General features: G+C 36.4%; 1 protein-coding gene across 2 annotated transcripts in view; it reads left to right on the top strand.

Annotated features, from left to right (window-relative positions):
- ACAD11 (acyl-CoA dehydrogenase family member 11) overlaps positions 1–18375 on the top strand; it is a 92814-nt gene that overhangs the window by 29162 nt on the left and 45277 nt on the right. For both annotated transcript variants that reach the window (XM_059162616.1, XM_059162617.1), the window contains 4 exons: positions 49–155; positions 1177–1303; positions 13484–13561; positions 14245–14383. In XM_059162616.1, coding sequence (XP_059018599.1) covers positions 49–155; positions 1177–1303; positions 13484–13561; positions 14245–14383 — 451 coding nt within the window. The remainder of the gene's footprint in view (positions 1–48; positions 156–1176; positions 1304–13483; positions 13562–14244; positions 14384–18375) is intronic.

Genomic DNA, 18375 nt, shown 5'->3' with positions numbered 1-18375 from the left:
AACGGTTTTCAGTCAATCTTAATTGCTCTATGTTAATTTTATTTATAGGGAGTATATAGTAGATATCTTCTGGGAAATAATGCATCTGAGAGTAGCTTTCTGTTTGCCAAGATTGTGCAGCCTCTGGCAGAAACTGGATTACAACTTTCAAAAAGGTAAGCAAAATCGATTCCTTGGCTAATTCAAATTAGAGCCTTTATTAGATATATGAAGGTTGTAAACTTCAAGGGGATAGGGATTGTTTCTGTTGCTTTTACCAGGATTATTGCTGCCAGTCACATCAGTTTTTTGGTAACATCTTATATGCCTGAAAATAAAATAACCTAGATTCATGATTAAAAGTATTTTTTTGCCAACTTGAGCATATAAACTTTCAAGGAAATAGATAAAACTCTCAAATGCTTCTTTCTAACATTTACATTACTTACATATTCCTATTCAAAATTATACCCTATAAAAGATGATTTATTAACTTTAGAAGTATTGCTCTCTTCCATCATATTTCATGAAATTTTATTCAGTCACTCCATAAATGTCTTTAAAATCCATATCTCAATCAGTGGAGCACTTTTTGAGGCATCTAGTTCTCTTCCCAACTACACACTTTCATCTAAGTGATGTGATATAATAGCACTTCCTGAATCCATTGATGATGCTGTCCCTGGAAATTCTGTCCGGGCACAAGTACCCAGGACTTAACGTTAGGACAGTTATGTTTTATAATTCATCTTTTAGGTGATGTTTGTATTCTCTCAACATAATAAGTGACAGTGTTGCTCTTCATAAAGATCTTTATAATGACATCCAGTAGTTGTGTTTGTGAGGAATATACTAAGAATAATTACTACATTTGTGTTCAGTTTCTTCACCTTCTTTTTGAGAGATTTTGATAATTGACTTTAATAAAGATTCAAAACTACCACCGATTGAGATTGTGCCAGGCTTATGTTTTACCTACATAGTGCTTTCAGCATTAAAGTTTCCTGTTCAAAGTAAAGTGATTGTACATTTATTGCATAAATGAAAAACTTAAGAAATTCCAAAATATGCCAACTCCTGAGGGATATTTTGAAGGAGTTGGAAAGACCTCACATTATATTCAGAAATATATAATAATGATTTGGGACACCTTTGTAACTCTTTTTTTCCTTTCTTTCTTTTCTTTTTTTAATAAAGAACTTTCAGTACTACATCACCACAGATTGATACTTCCCAACAATTGTTTGTACAGAGTAAGACTGGCCAGGAAGTTCTTGCTAGGGTGAAGCATTTCATGAAACGACACATCCTTCCAGCTGAAAAGGTGAGTACTGTATAAACAAACAGAATGTATTTGGGCTCAAGGACTATTGGTGAATTATGTCTGTTATCTCTCCTTCTAGGAGTATCATGGTATCCTATCTTTGTAGTCAGTCCTTACCCATTCCCCTCCTTACATTAGCACTGAGCTGCTGCAGAAGCTGATGAGCTCCTAAAAGATGCCAAGGGAATGCCACAGATGAATCCTTGAAATTAAAATTCAAAGGGGATTAACTGTTGTAAAGTTGGGGCTGTAAATATATTAGAGTAAAACATTATTTTAGGGCCATTTAAAAAGAAAAGATTTTATTTATTTATTAGAGAGCACATTTATTTGGGGGGAGGAGCAGAGGGAAAGGAGTAAGCAGACTGCGCTGAGTAGGGAGCTCTATGCTGGGCCCAACAGCACAGCCCTGAGGTCATGACCTGAGCCAAAATCAGGAGTCAGATGCCCAGCTGACTGAGCCAGCCAGGTACTCCAGGGCCTTTTCATAAGGCAGTGACTTTTAGCTTTTTTTTGTGTATGTGTGGCTCCCTATGAAAATTAAGAAAACTGTAGACTAAACAAAATGGACATAACCAAGAAATGTTGCATATCATTTCAGTCTATTCACAGATACTACTATCTCTCTCCATACAGGCTACTACTTTAAGGTGTTAAGTTTCTGTAACTTCACTGAGGGTAGTGAAACATGGTGCATTCATTCATTCATTCAGTTAACATGTAGTTATTAGGTACCTAATAATGGGTTAGGCATCTGGAGAGCCATCAAAAGTAAAAGAATAAGACAGAGCTAATGCTTCCACAGAGCCTATACTTTAGCACAAAAGAAAGACATTCAATAAGAGACGATAATGCTGTGAAGAAAAGGTAAAAGCTATTATGAAAATACATAAGGCAGGTGGGGCCAGGTATATGTGTGAGTTGAACACTGGTGTAGAAATTGTAAGGGTTTAATTTTAGTCCATTCCTGTCACAAGTTAGGTGGTTATGAACAAATAACTCTAACTCTCAGTGCCTTAGTCTTTCATCTGTGATGTGCATAGGTATGAGTAGATATACAGTAAATTCTCATTTCAATTTTCTGTGATTCTGAGAGCTCTAGAGCTAGACCTACAAAATCAAATAGGAAACTGAAAAAGGCCAAAATTCTTTAAACAAAAATGTTCAGAGTTGATATGTGTTTATAGGGCAGTTACTGTTGTTGCTTGAACTAGATAAATAATTATCATATTTTTAAAATTTATTTTTATTTTTTAAAAGATCTTATTTATTTATTTAACAGATAGGATCACAAGTAGGCAGAGAAGCAGGCAGAGAGAGAGGGGGGAAGCAGGTTCCCTGCTAAGCAAAGAGCACAATATGGGGCTCTAGCCCAGGACTCTGGGATCATGACCTGAGCCAGAGATAGAGACTTTAAACCACTGAGCCACCCAGATGCCCTAATTATCATATTTTTAATAAAGAACTGTCATGAGATGAATTTTGCTGACAGTGGGGTATAGCTTTTTTAGGAAAATACTACTAAAATATTGGGAAATTCGTTCTAAAATAGCCTCCTTTTAACAGGGACATGACTTTTTAAGTAATAGAGTGGCACTAAATTCATTGTAACTCAATAGTTGCTCTGAATCTAAATGGGCTAAATGCCCCAGTCAAAAGACACAAGGTATCATATTGGATTAAAAAGCAAAATGTATCCATGTGCTGTCTGCAGCAAATTCTTCTTAGACCCAAAGACACCTCAGATTAAAAGGGAGGGCATGGAAAACCATGTATCTTGGTAATGGACATCAAAAGAAAGCTGGGGTAACAATTATCATATCAGAAAAATTAGATTTAAACCAAAGCATGTAGGGGCACCTGGTGGCTCAGTGGGTTAAAGCCTCTGCCTTCGGCTCAGGTCATGATCCCAGCATCCTGGGATGGAGCCCCGCATTAGGCTCTCTGCTCAGCAGGGAGCCTGCTTCCTCTTCTCTCTCTCTGCCTGCCTCTCTGCCTACTTGTGATCTCTATCTGTCAGATAAATAAATAAAATCTTAAAAAAAAAAAACAACAAAGAATGTAGTAAGAGATGAGGTAGGATACTATGTCATACTTAAAGGGCCTATCCAACAAGAAGATCTAATAATTGCAAACATTTTTGCCCCTAAAGTGGAAGCAGCCAATTAGATAAGCCAATTAATAGCAAAATTAAAGAAACACATGGATAATAATACTTTATAGTGGGGGGACTTCAATACCCCACTCACAACAATGGACAGATCATCTAAGCAGAAGATGAACAAGGAAACAAGGACTTCGAATGACACGCTGGACCAGATGGACTTCACAGATACATACAGAGCATTCCATCCTAAAGCAACAGATTACATATTCTTCTCAAGTGCACATGGAACATTCTCCAGAGTGGATCACATACTTGGTCACAAATCAGGTCTCAACTGATACCAAAAGATTGGGATCATCCCCTGCATATTTTCAGACCACAATGCTTTGAGACTTGACCTCAATCACAAAAGGAAATCGGGAAGGAACTCAAACACTTGGAGGTTGAAGAGCATCCTACTGAGGAATGAAAGGGTCAGCCAGGAAGTTATAGAAGAATTTTTAAAAGTTATGGAAACAAATGAAAATGAAAACACAACTGTTCAAAACCTTGTGATACAGCAAAGGCAGTCCTAAGAGGGAAGTACATAGCAATACAAGCCTTTCTCAAAAACTTAGAAAAGTCTCAAATACACAAGCTAAAGTTACACTGTAAGGAGCTGGAGAAAGAATAAGAGCTCTTCCCCTGTGAAACAAAGTAGGAGAAGAGAATTAATAAAGATTAGAGCAGAAATCAATGAAGTAGAAACTAAAAGAACAGTAAAACAGATCAATGAAACTGGAAGCTGGTTCTTCAAAAGAGTTAATAAGATCAATAAATTCCTGGCCAGACTTATCAAAAAGAAAAGAGAAAGGATTCAAACAAAATCATGGATGAAAGAGGAGAGATCACAGTCAATACCAAGGAAATACAAACAATTTTAAGGACATGTTATAAGCAACTATATGCCAACAAATTAGGCAATCTGGAAGAAATGTATGCATTCCTGGAAACTTATATACTACCAAAAGTGAAACAGGAAGAAATGGAAAACCTGAACAGACCCATAACCAGCAAAGAAATTGAAGCAGTAATCAAAAATCTCCCAGCAAAAAAGCCAGATGGCTTCCCAGGAGAATTCTACCAAACATTTAAAGAAGTACTAAAACCTATTCTTCTGGGGTGCCTGGGTGGCTCAGTGGATTAAGCCTCTGCCTTCGGCTCAGGTCATGATCTCAGGGTCCTGGGATCGAACCCTGCTTTGGGCTTTCTGCTCAGAGGGGGGCCTGGTTCACCCTCCCCCTCTGCTTGCCTCTCTGCCTACTTGTGATCTCTGTCTGTCAAATAAATAAACAAAATCTTTAAAAAAAAAAAAAACACCATTCTTCTGAAGCTATTTCACAAAATCGAAATGGAAGGAAAACTCTCTCTAGGAGGCCAGGATTACCTTGATCCCCAAACCAGACAAAGAACCCACCAAAAAATAGAATTGCAGAACACTATCCCTAATGAACATAGATGCCAAAATTCTTACCAAGATACTAGCCAACGGAATCCAATAGTACATTAAAAGGAGCATTCACCACAACCAAGTGGGATTTAGTCCTGGGCTGCAAGGGTGGTTCAACATCTGCAAATCAATCAACATGATATATAGTGTTACTAAGAGAAAGGACAAGAACCATATGATCCTCTCAGTAAATGCAGAAAAAGCAATTTTGACAAAGTACAGCATCCTTTCATGATTAAAACTCTCCACAGTGTAGAGATTGAAGGAGTATACTTCAAGATCATAAAAGCCATCAGTGAAAAGCCCACAGTAAATATCATTCTTAATGGGGAGAAACTGAGAGCATTTCCCCTAAGGTTAGGAACATGGCAGGGATGTCCACTCTGACCACTGTTGTTCAACATATTACTAGAAGTTCTAGACTCAGCAATCAGACAACAAAAAGAAAAGGCATCCGAATTGTCAAAGAAGTCAGACTCTCACTCTTCACAGATGACATGATACTCTATGTGGAAAACCGAAGACTCCACCACAAAGTGACTAGAGTTCATACAGCAATTCAGCACTATGGCAGGATATAAAATCAACACACAGAAATCAATTACATTTCTGTACACAAACAATGAGACAGACGAAAGAGAAATTAAGGAATTGATCCCACTTACAACTGCACCAAAACACATAAGATACCTAGGAATAGACTTAACCAAATAAACTTAACCGTTTGTACTCTAAAAACCACAGAACATTCATGAAAGAAATTGAGAAATACACAAAGGAATGGAAAAATGTTCCATGCTCATGGATTGGAAAAACAAAAATTGTTAAAATGTCTGTGCTACCCAAAGCAGTCTACCCATTCAGTGCAATCCATATCAAAACACCATCTATGTTTTTCACAGAGCTGGAACAAATAGTCCTAAATTTTGTATGGAACCAGAAAAGACCCTGAATAGCCAGAGGAATGTTGAAAAAGAAAACCAAAGCTGTGGCATCACAATCCCAGACTTCAAGCCCTATTACAAAGCTGTAATCATCAAGACAATATGGTACTGGCACAAAAACAGACACATAGATCAGTGGAACAGAATAGAGAGCCCAGAAATGGATCCTCAACTCTATGGTCAACTAATTTTTGACAGAGGAGGAAATAATGTCCAATGGAAAAAAGACAGTCTCTTCAACAAATGGTGTTGGGAAAATTGGACAGCCACATGCAGAAGAATGAGACTGGACCATTTTCTTACACCATACACAAAAATAGACTCAAAGTGGATTAAAGACCTCAATGTGAGACTGGAATCCATCAAAATCCTAGAGGAGAACACAGGCAGCAACCTCTGTGACCTTGGCCACAGCAATTTCTTGCTAGACCTGTCTCCTAAGGCAAGGGAAACAAAAGCAAAAATGAATTATTGGGACTTTATCAAGATAAAAAGCTTTTGTGTACTGCAAAGGAAATAATGGACAAAACCAAGACAACTGACAGAATGGGAGAAGATATTTGCAAATGTCTTATGAGATACAGGGCTAGTATCCAAAATCTATGAAGAACTTATGAAACTCAACCACCAAAGAACAAATAATCCAGTCAAGAAGTGGGCAGAAGAGGTAAACAGACATTTCTCCAAAGAAGACCTAAATGACCAACAGGCACATGTAAAAATGCTCCACATCCCTTGGTAACAATACCACAATGAGATACCCCTTCACACCTGTCAGAATAGTGACATTATCAAGTGAGGAAACAAGATGTTGGCAAGGCTGCAGAGAAGGGGGAGCCCTCTTAACTCTGTTGGTGGGACTGCAAGCTGGTGCAACCACTCTGTAAAACAGTATGGGGAGGTTCCTCAGGAAGTTGAAAATAGAGCTACTGTGTGAGCCAGCAATTGCACTACTAGGTATTTACCCCAAAGATACAAATGTAGTGATCTGAAAGGGCACATGCACCCCAATGTTTATAGTAGCCAAACTGTGGAAGAGCCAAGATGTCCATCAACAGATGAATGGATAAAGAAGATGTTACAGAAGATGTCTTCTATATGTAAGACATGTATATATATGCAATGCAATATTACTTAACCATCAAAAAACTGAAATCTTGCCATTTTCAACTCATGGTCAGAACTGGAGGGAGTGAAATAAGTCGGAGAAAGACAATTATCATATGATCTCACATGTATGTGGAATTTAAGAAACAAAACAGAAAAAAAAAAAAAAAAAAAAGAGGCTCATAGGGAAGGGAGGGAAAAATAAAATAAGCCAAAATCAGAGAGGGAGACAAACCCTGATACTCTCAATCAGAGGAAGCAAACTCAGGGGTGCTGGAGTGAGGGGTGTTGGGAGATGTGGTAACTGGGTAATGGACATTATGGAGGGCCAGGATGTAATTAGCACTGACTGTGTAAGACTGATGAATCACTGAACTCTGCCTCTGAAACTAATAACACCCTGTATGTTAATTAATTAAATTTAAATTTATAAAATAGCATAAAAATAGTCTCCTCTTACATGTGTTTAGTATTTAAGGTATCACTTTGGAGACTCTTTTTTTAAATATTTTATTTATTTATTTGTTAGACTGAGATCACAAGTAGGCAGAGAGGCAGGCAGAGGAGAGAGGAAGGGAAGCAGGTTCCCCGTTGAGCAGAGAGCCCAACGTATGGCTCAATCCCAGGACTCCAGGATCATGACCTGAGTCAAAGGTAGAGAGGCTTTAATCCACTGAGCCACCCAGGTCCCCATGGAGACTTTTGATCTATATATACATATAGTACATATAGAATGTTGAGTTTTAAAATTCTGAACTTTTGGGTATTAAAAAGAAAATGCAACACTTGGTTCAGATGGCAGACCGAATTCAGCATTTACCTGCTTTCCCTCAAATAAAATCCTATTAACAATTAAAAAAAAACTTTTGAAAAATGAATTAAGTTACTAAAAGCACAAAAAAAGGAGTGGACACATCAGAAGACTAAGGTTTTGAGAAGAGAATGGGGGAATGCCTGAGTGGCTAAGTCAGTTAAGTGTCCACCTTCAGCTCAGGTCCTGGTATCGAATGCTGCATTGGACTCCTTGCTCAGTGGGGGGCCTGCCTCTCCCTCTCCCTGCCCTCCCTTTTCTGAAAAATAAAAAAATAAAATCTTTTTAAAAATTTATTTATTTTATAAACATATAATGTATTTTTATCCTCAGGGGTACAGGTCTGTGAATCACCAGGCTTATGCACTTCACAGCACTCACCATAGCACATACCCTCCCCAATGTCCATAAACCCTCCACCCTCTCCCTACCCCCCCTCCCCCTGGCAACCCTCAGTTTGTTTTGTGAGATTAAGAGTCTCTTATAGTTTGTCTTCCTCCTAATCCCATCTTGTCTCATTTATTCTTTTCCTACCCCCCCAAGCCCCCCACATTGCATCTCCACTTCCTCATATCAGGGAGATCATATGATAGTGAGTTGCCTTTCTCTGATTGACTTATTTCACTAAGCATAACACCCTCTAATTCCATCCATGTCATCACAAATGGCAAGATTTCATTTCTTTTGATGGCTGCATAGTATTCCATTGTGTATATACACCACATCTTCTTTATCCATTCATCTGTTGATGGTCATCTAGGTTCTTTCCATAGTTTGGCTATTATAGACATTGATACTATAAACATTTGGGTGCACGTGCCCCTTCAGATCACTACGTTTTTATCTTTAGGGTAAATACCCAGTAGTGCAATTGCTGGGTCATAGAGTAGCTCTATTTTTAACTTTTTGAGGAACCTCCATGCTGTTTTCCAGAGTGGTTGCACCAGCTTGCATTCCCACCAATAGTGTAGGAGGGTTCCCCTTTCTCCACATCCTCACCAGCATCTCTCATTTCCTGACTTGTAAATTTTAGCCATTCTGACTGGTGTGAGGCTCAAAATCATTTTGAAATAAGAGAAGGCTATAGCACAGGTGGTAACCATTTTGTTTTGTTTTCTTTTGTTTTACAATGGAGTCCCCTGTCATGGGCTGGTATGGAGAGCAAGAGTGAGAAGGGAAAACAAAATTAAGGGCGCCTGGGTGGCTCAGTGGGTTAAGCCGCTGCCTTCGGCTCAGGTCATGATCTCAGGGTCCTGGGATCGAGTCCTGCATCGGGCTCTCTGCTCAGCGGGGAGCCTGCTTCCCTCTCCCTCTCTCTCTACCTGCCTCTCCATCTACTTGTGATCTCTCTCTGTCAAATAAATAAATAAAATCTTTTTAAAAAAAAATTAAGATGTTTGACTGAAGAATTAACCTGTAGATGGGCTGCAGGGGTAGGTCTGTAACACCCCATGCCTAGCTGTAGCATTTGCTTCAGACAGAAGGCTGCAAGAGTCCTCTAAAAAAGCAAATGATTAGACTTATCTTGGTGATCATATGACTATGTTGTACACTAGAAACAAATAGAATATTGCATGCTAACCACTCCAGTTTGAAAAAAGATAAGATGAAAAACAAAGTGAGGAAATTGAGGCCCAGAGACATTAAGCAGTTTGCCTAAATCAAAGAGAAGGAAGCCAGTGTGGAACACTGTGGAAAACCTGAACTTAGAGCATGTGTTCTAGATTCAGACTTTGCGTAAATTCTACCCTCAGCAAAATACTTCCTTCAGACATTCAGCAAACATTGAGCACCTCTCTGTGCTGGTCAGTGTACTTGATGGTGGGGACATGATGATATTAAGTCTTATTAAGCATGATGATATTATGCCAGGAAGACAAGTTACTCTCTTCACAGTCAAATGGGAGAGAGACAGTGAATCAACACTAGTTATTATATTAAGAATTTACTCCTCTGCCAGATACTATGCCAAGAGCTTGAAGTGTAGTAACTTATGTAATCCTTGTAGCAGGGGTACAATTACTACTCTGGCTTGAAAATGAGTCAGAGAATATTTAAGCTATGAGTAATAAACTTAGAACTCTAAAAAAAAAATTGCCTATTCCAAGAAGCCAGGATTTCACAAGAGGGTTAGTGCTCTAGAGTCCTCTATTTTGGGGGCTTTAAAAAAAAATAGGGGTTTGGTGTAAACCCCAGCTTGCCTATCAACCTGCCTGATTTCTGCCTGCTCACCCTAAAATGAAACATATTTGTTGACATGCTTGTGCCTGGAACCAGCCGACTATTCAAAGGAGAGGGCAGAATTAGCAGAAGAAACCATGTGGTCTTGCTCTTTCATTTATAAATGTGAATGGGAAATCAAGGGATACATGAAGCAGAGAAAAGAAGTATCACAAGTTGGGTTGTGATATCTGCTAAACTTAATATTATGCAGCTATTAAAATATTTACAAAGAATTCTCAATCTAGGGATGCCTCAGTTGCTCAGATGATTGAGCATCTGCCTTGGTTCAGGTTATGGTCTCCAGATCCTGGGATCAAGCCCTGAGTAGGGCTCCTGGCTCAGCCGGAGTCTACTTCTGCCTCTTCCCCTGATCATGCTCTCTCCCTGTATTTCTCTGCCTCAAATGAATAAATTTAAAAAGTTTTTCAATGTAAAAGAAAATGCTTTATTATAAGTTTAAAAAAAAAATCTATAGCTTTAACAGAAGATTGTCAATATTTCTGTGGCAAGGAAAACCACAGTAATTTTGTCTTTGCAGATAGTTCAAATCTAGAATATATCCATGCCTAATAACATGGGCTTTTTCTTTCATTAAAAATCATAAACCAGGATACCCGGCTGGCAGAGTCATCGGGGCATGCAAGTCTTGATCTTGGGGTTGTGGGTTTGAGTCCCATATTGGGTATAGAGACTACTTAAAAATAAAATCTTAAAAAATAAAATAAAATAAAATATTAAACACAAAAATCTTAAGCCAACATCTGTAAAAATGTTTTATCATGTAGAATGATCTTGAGCAATACTAATCCTTGTCTGTGAACATATACATTTGAAATGATATCTGGAGAAAAGTGATTAACTTTTTCAAAATAGGAGGGGGAAAGCCTATAAAATCCTATCCAGTATTATAACTAAGTTTATAAAAATTAAAAGTCGGATCTAGAAAACAAAATAATGTCATATAATACACCAGTATTTTAACAGTATACATCTTTAGTAAGACCATTGATGACTTTTTCTCAATACTTTTACAATTTTTCTAATTTTTATAATGGGGAAAAAATAAGCTTTATTTAAACTACTCTAATGACCTTTGATATTCCTTGGATTTCATAAAGTAAGAACATTAAGAACCCAATATCTATGAAAGTGTTAAAAGGCAGTTTTTCCTATTTAAAATGGGTAAGGAGGGGGCCTGGGTGGCTCAGTCAATTAAGCACCCAGCTCTTGACTTTATCTCAGATCATGATCTTAGGGTCATAAGATCAAACCCCGCATTGGGCTCACAGTAGGTGTGGAGCCTGCTTAAGATTCTCTCTCTCCCTCTCTGTCCCCCAACCACCACATGTGCATACTCTGTCTATAAAAAAATAAATAAATAAAATGGATAAGAAGTCCTAAAAAATAGAATTTAATACAAGAACTAGCAACATAGTCTTGAGAATACACTTACAATATAAAGATAACATTAGTTATATTTTCCTCTTAAGTGTAATGTACTATTAAAGAGCTATTGCTTTTTTCTAATAGACAACTTTAAGGTGAAAAGCATATTATATAACAAAATTATTTGTAGGCTCAGATTTAAGATTTTGAACTAACATACTGCAAAGCAGTATCTCAGTAAGTTATGAGGAAGTTAGATGTTAAAGGTGCTATTTGGGGGGAATCAATTAGGCATCAAGTGTATTTTCTGCTTTCTCCTTTCACCAATATACTGTTTTTCATACTCTAAGAATTAATGAACCTTCTTTATAATGAGATTTTACATTAATTCTGACTTATACCACAATACAAACAGATTTTGCAGATCTCTAAATGGATAGACTTTAGAATAGGAAGTATTAAATCACACAAATTTTTTAAATAATTATGTAAACATTGGGTGCTTTAATTTCTCAGAACTGTAGTATCATAAAGAGGTAGTCAGAGATGAGGAATTTGTAAATGTATTGCATAATATATTGTAGCATTGACTATTTCTACTGCAGCACAAGGGTTGGACATAATAAACAACCCTAAACAGGAAATCTCCAATTCAACTGACTTCCTGACAGAAATGATGAATGCTCTTCATCCTGGTGAAAAAGAGCTGTCCTTTGTCTTGTAGTTTTCACTAAATACATCATTTCCCTAGACTAGCCATGCTTAATAAAAAGAACAGTTTTGTGTATTATATGACTATAAAGGAGTGGAACAATTTTAGAAAATAATTTTGTAATGTGGCCTTGTGACTGTAGTCACAGATTTTAATTTATAATTCTAGCATAAGTAAAAAAAATTAGGTATAGATATTCTGTAACAGCAAAATATTGGAAAATGCCTTCCCAATCCATATTTTAGTTCATCTTGATTATTTTAGTTGCACAAATTAGTGATTATTATTACTGTTTGGTGTGGCTAGTTTTTAATTTATATTTACCCATGTATTTACCACTTTATTTACTGTTTCTTCTTGCAACTCAGATATTTCTTTTAGGATCAAGTTCCTTTAATGAGAATCTGCTAGTAATCTTTCCTTTGATTTTTTTTTCTTTTTATTTTCCTTTTTTGCTCAAGAGAGGGAAGTAATGATTCTGATTCTGATTCTCTCTGTTTCTTTATCTCTAATGCCTTTATTTTGCCCTAATTCTTGAAAGATTGTCTTATTAGACATAGAATTCTAGGTTGACAGTTATTTTCTCTTAGCAACTGAAGACATTAAAACACTGATTTCTGCCTTCATTTGTTGTACTGGGAATTCAGTTCTCAATTGTTTATAAGAACCACTGCTTGGATTTTTAAATTTAATTAATGTGTTTTTTCTTTTCCTCAAGTTGCTTTTGATTCTTTTACTTTTTTTGTTGTTCTTTTTCAAATTTGGCCAATTTTGATAACCTTTGTCATACTTTTAATTCCTTCCTTTATTCTTTAAATCTGTTGGACACAAATACTTTATTCTACATATGACTTTTTTTTGTTTGTTTTTTGTCTGTAGTCTTTGGGGAGTGTGATTCAGTTTTGTTACACTGTTAGTTTTGCTAATTTTTGCTAATGGTGGCTTGAAACAAGTACTTTAGTAACACCTGAAGAGTCAAGCTTTTTTATTTCTGACCACTGAGGAATTTCCTTATTGTTCTTCCAGCACAGCTATTCATTACATGTATTTTTTTTTTCATTATTTTAAATATTTTCTCTGGCATTCTTAGTTGTGCTACTTTGAGAGGGGTTCCTATGACTACCCAGTGAGCTATATTGCTAAAAAGGGAACACTAAATCTTGGTACAAGATTTTGGAAGTCTGTTATCTAATATCGAGGCAGCATAATTTTGTGAGCAACAAACCTCTAACTTTGTTTATACTCGTATATCTGGTTTTGGAAAGAAATATTACTGATTTAATAGCAGTTTGAAAAGCTTCTTCATCTAAATAGGTTTACTTTGGATATTTGCAGTTTGTGGCATTATTTACTTTGTATTAACTTTAGCTAATGAACTTTTTTTCTTATTATTACTTTAAGGAGGTAATTGAGTTCTACATTCAAAATGAAAATTCAGTAGACAGATGGAAAAAACCTTTAGTGATTGATAAACTTAAGGTAAGAAAAACAAGAAAGCATTTAATGTTGGAAAATGAATATGCAGATGTTTTTTGAAACCTTAGTTTGTCATTGCTGTTGTTGTTATATATAGAGAGAATAAATATATCAGTAATAACTTTTTAAAAAGAAAGTTAAGAACAGAACCTATAGTATACAAAGTAGGTTACATAGCATTTTGTATGTGGTATGTGATGACGATAACTTCTTACAGCTATTGAAAGAAAAAATATGATCAACAGCACTCACTACCATCTGTTGCAAAATTACAATAGAAGTCAAGCAGAACATTTGTTCCACATGCGCTTGGTCTAAATTCCATGCTTTTAAATCCTAACCACAACACACATAAGAAATTAAAATATACACAACAGTATGTTTGGCATACTTAGATTCAAATGTGGGAGATTCTGTAATAACTATAATTCAGTAAGAGGTACTCAGGAAAGCAAATTTAGTTTTTCAGCCAAATCTAAGGAAACTTGGAGAAAAGGGCATTTCTTTAACAGGAAATTGTTGATTTCTAATGAGATAGTAACTGGTTTTAGGTAAGGTAAATAAAACAAGTAACTTCGTAAGTGTTTTTAAGTTGCAAGAAGCATAAATAGCAATATCTTTTAAAAATAAACTATTTTAGTGCATGGTAAATTATGATCACTCTGGTGTATTCATCACCTTGACAGGAAATGGCCAAAGCAGAAGGCCTCTGGAACTTGTTTTTGCCAGCTGTGAGCGGTCTCAGCCAGGTGGACTATGCCTTGATTGCTGAAGAAACAGGAAAATGCTTTTTTGCTCCAGATGTCTTTAACTGCCAAGCACCAGGTTACTATATTATTTAAAAACAGAACTTTCTCGGGGTGCCTGGGTGGCTCAGTGGGTTAAGGTCTCTGCTTTCAGCTCAGGTCGTGATCCCAGGATCCTGGGATCGAGCCGCACATTGGGCTCTCTGCTCAGCGGGGACCCTGCTTCCCCTTCTCTTTCTGCCTGCCTCTCTGCCTACTCTCTCTGTCAAATAAATAAATAAAATCTTAAAAACAAAAATAAAAAACAAAAAAAACCCAGAACTTTCTCAGATATTCTGAGCAGTGTTTGAAATTCCTCTACTTTAAGATAAGAAGTTTTTCTACACAAAGTCGTTGGTTTATAAACTTGTCTACAATTTTATTTCTCAGTTACTTTGATTTAAATGTTTTTAAAAATGGATCTGATATTCTCACTGGATTATCCTTTTGTTAAACATCATTGCATCATTGCATTCTATTAGTGAATAGAAGCCACCTCCAGAGGTACTGGCAATATAAAGATTACAACTTCACGATTGGATCTTCGATATTTATATGGCTAATTGGAATGGATCGAGAGTTCCAGATCTTGGTTAGCCTCACTGTCTCTCCATTTCTTCACCAGTTTGTTTTTTTTTTTAAGTTTTTAAAAATTTATTTAAGTAAACTCTACACTCAACATGGGGCTCTAACTCATAACCCTGAGATCAAAAGTCACACACTCTTATAAGTGAGCCATCCAGGTGCTCCTATTCACCAGTTATTTATTGATTACTTACTATGTGCCAAGCAGTATTCTAGATCCTTGGGATGTATCAAAGAATAAAATACACAAAGATTTTTGCCCTCATGGAGCTGATGTTCTAATGGAGGGAGACAGAAATAAATAATAAATATTATAAGTAAGTAAATTATGTAGTCAGTTTGAAGATGAAAAGTGCTTTGGGGGGAAAAAAACCCAGCAGGGTAGGGCAACGTTGGAATGCTGAGGAACAAGAAATGCAAATTACAATTTAACATGGAATGATGAGGGTAGGCCTTACTGAGAAAATGATATTCGATAAAGACTTAAAAAAAGCATGAGAGTTAGCTATGTTGTTATCTGGGGAAGGAATTTCCATAGCAGAGGAAACAGAAATTGCATAGACCCTAAGGCAAGAGTATGATTGGTGTATTCCAAGAAGAGTCAAGGAACTCTGCATAGTTGGGAGAATAGTAAGAGAAGATATCAGAGAGTAAAGGGCCTTATGGGGCAGGTAAGGGCTTATACCTCCTATGAATGGGGAAGCCATGGGAGATTTGACCAGAGCAGTGACAAGATGTTATATCAGTTTTAAAAGAATCGCTTTGACGACTGTATTAGGAATTAACAAAAGGAGGGAAGGAAGGAAGCAGGGAGTCTGTTGTAATAATCCTCGTTAGAGATGATGGGGATTTGTTCTAGGGTAGTAGCAGTAGGTGAGAAGTAGAAAGATTCTAAATATATTCTGAAGGAAGAGGAAAGAGGAACCCAAGGATGCCTGCAAAGATTCTGGCATGAAAAATTGGAAGGGTAAAGGAAGGAGGCCAACTTTTCTTTAAAAACGTAATATAGAATGGCGTGCCCGGGTGGCTCAGTCAGTTACGTGTCTGCTGTTGGCTCAGGTCATAATCTCAGGGTCCTGGGATGAAGGCCTGTAGGGCTGTCTACTCAGCAGGAAGTCTGCTTCTCCCTCTTTCTTTGTGTTCTCTCTCTCTCAAATAAATAAATAAAAGTCTAAAAAATTGTTTGTTTAAAAGGTCATATGGAACAGATAAACTGTACTGTGTCTGTAGAAGATGTTTTCGAACATGGATTTGTTAAAGAACTCACTAAGGAACTTTAAAACAAAAACAGATTCATAGACTCCATCCCTGTAGATTTGGTTCAGTAGGTCTAGGTTAGACCCAGGGAATATCTTGTCTTTTTTCCTCCTAGTTTCTCTAGTTACTCTGTTGCTACCATTCAAGGACCAACATTTAATTTGTTATAGAAGGATGATGGTATGATATCCTATATTGTCACTGAACAAGTTGGACCTCAGTATTGCCTTTTGTGCTCATTGTACGGCCCTGCTGCTAAAGCTCTCCCAAAAAGAGTTAATGAAGGATGGAACTACCAAAAATAAGTATTTGGATATCTGAGAGAAGACACACTCTGGTTGCATAGTAAATTGTTTGGACAGTGGACTTTGACTCTCATTTATTTGAAACCATTAAGGTAGCTATAAACTTCTGATGTTGGTTGAATTTATCCCTGGTGGTTTTCCTTCTTCAAATCACCAGTTTATCAAATTACTGCTCTACTACATTTTAATCCAGTAATGAGGCTACTGATAGAAATCTATCAAAGAATTTCTAAATATTTCGTCTCATTTATGTGAAGCTATTACTGTATAGGTGGCATAATTTTGTGGAAGGAGAACTGGTGGTCTTTTGCTTAAAATTTTTTTTTATTGCTACTTATACTAAGAAATACAATTTATATTGTGACCCAATATGTAGCATATGTAGTTGTACATGTATGTTCATGGATGGATGGATGGATTGACCAAGGGACTTGGGGAATAAGAAATGAGAGGCTTATATATTACTGAAAAAGTGTTTCATGAAATAATAATTTCCTTTATTACATACAGTATATTCAGATATTTTCCAGTGAGTCTAGTCAAATCTAATATGTTCTATTTTGATCTATTTTTTAGAGAATGGTAGCCTATTCCATTAAATTGATTTCATGACATACTAACAGGTCATAATATGGTTAAAATATAACTAATAGTTTACAATATTTTCATAATATAAAAAATAATGCTATAGAAGACTTCCTTTGCATACACAGCTCTGCCACTATTTTCTCCATTTGACCCATGAACTCCCTTTTCACTAGAAGATCATTTGCCTAGCATTAAAAATTCTAGCATTAAAATTTCATGAGTCTATCAGTTGTACTCTCTAAATGATATCACCAAACTGCTGAAATTTAAAAAGTGGCCAGGAAAATACATTTTCTTTGGCCAGAGTATGATTAACAAACAAGGATGTATAAAACCATAAGTAGAAAACTAGGCGTTTTTTCTTTGTAGTGGAGATATCTTCATGAAGGCCTTAGGACATTGTGTATCGGAGCATTTCTGAAACAGAAAAAGAAGGGAATATAACAGATGTTAATTAAATACTTTGGGAGGTTTCTTAAGTATAAAAGATGAATTTCTACTCAAGTTTTCCAAATAGTTCTAAAAGCTTAGGGAAAACATATGCAGTCTTCCAATTTGTCTTTTTTTTTTTTTTTTCACTTCACAAAGTATACAATATTGTATATTAGAATGTTGAAAATAGCAATTTTAATTTTATAGCTATACTAGAAAATTTGGAGGGCCTATGGGCTGATTTGGGGGAGGGTAATTTTTTGTAGAACTAATTTATCCAGGCTTTTTCCCAACCCATAAATGATAGCTTCGTTTTGCCAGCTTCTCAGAACAAACTGACAAATTTTGAAAGATCTTAGTCAATATTTACCTCATTTGAACTATAACAAGAAACAGTGAATTTAAAATAAGCGAAGAAAATAGTGAGCTTCATTAATTATAACTCAAGACTCATTTTTTCTCTCAGCCAAAAAGAATTTTAAACTAATGTTAATCTATTAGGAATTTTGTGCAATTTAATATAACTTTGGCTCTGTTGGTAGTGTCTGGACAGACTGCAAACATTTTGAGAGACTTAACTTGGATTTAACTCCATTTTCATAGGCATATCAGTGACTGTCCTTTAAGTCATGTTTAAAGCTGATATTGATTCTTGAAAATCTTGTAAATAATTGGGGCACCTAGGTGGTTCATTCTGTTAAGTGTCTGAGTCTTGATTCCAGCTGAGGTCATGAACTCAGGGTTGTGGGATCAAGCCCTGTGTTAGGTTTCCTGCTCAGCAAGGAGTCTGATTGAGATTCTCTCTCTCCCTTTCCTTCTATCCCCCCACCACACAGTCCCTCACCCTCTCTCTAAAATACAATAA

Source organism: Mustela lutreola, chromosome 2 (genome assembly GCF_030435805.1).
Source record: "Mustela lutreola isolate mMusLut2 chromosome 2, mMusLut2.pri, whole genome shotgun sequence".
Classification (NCBI taxonomy): domain Eukaryota; kingdom Metazoa; phylum Chordata; class Mammalia; order Carnivora; family Mustelidae; genus Mustela; species Mustela lutreola.
The sequence above is the reverse complement of the archived record's forward strand: the minus strand, read 5'-3'. Positions and strand labels throughout refer to the sequence as shown.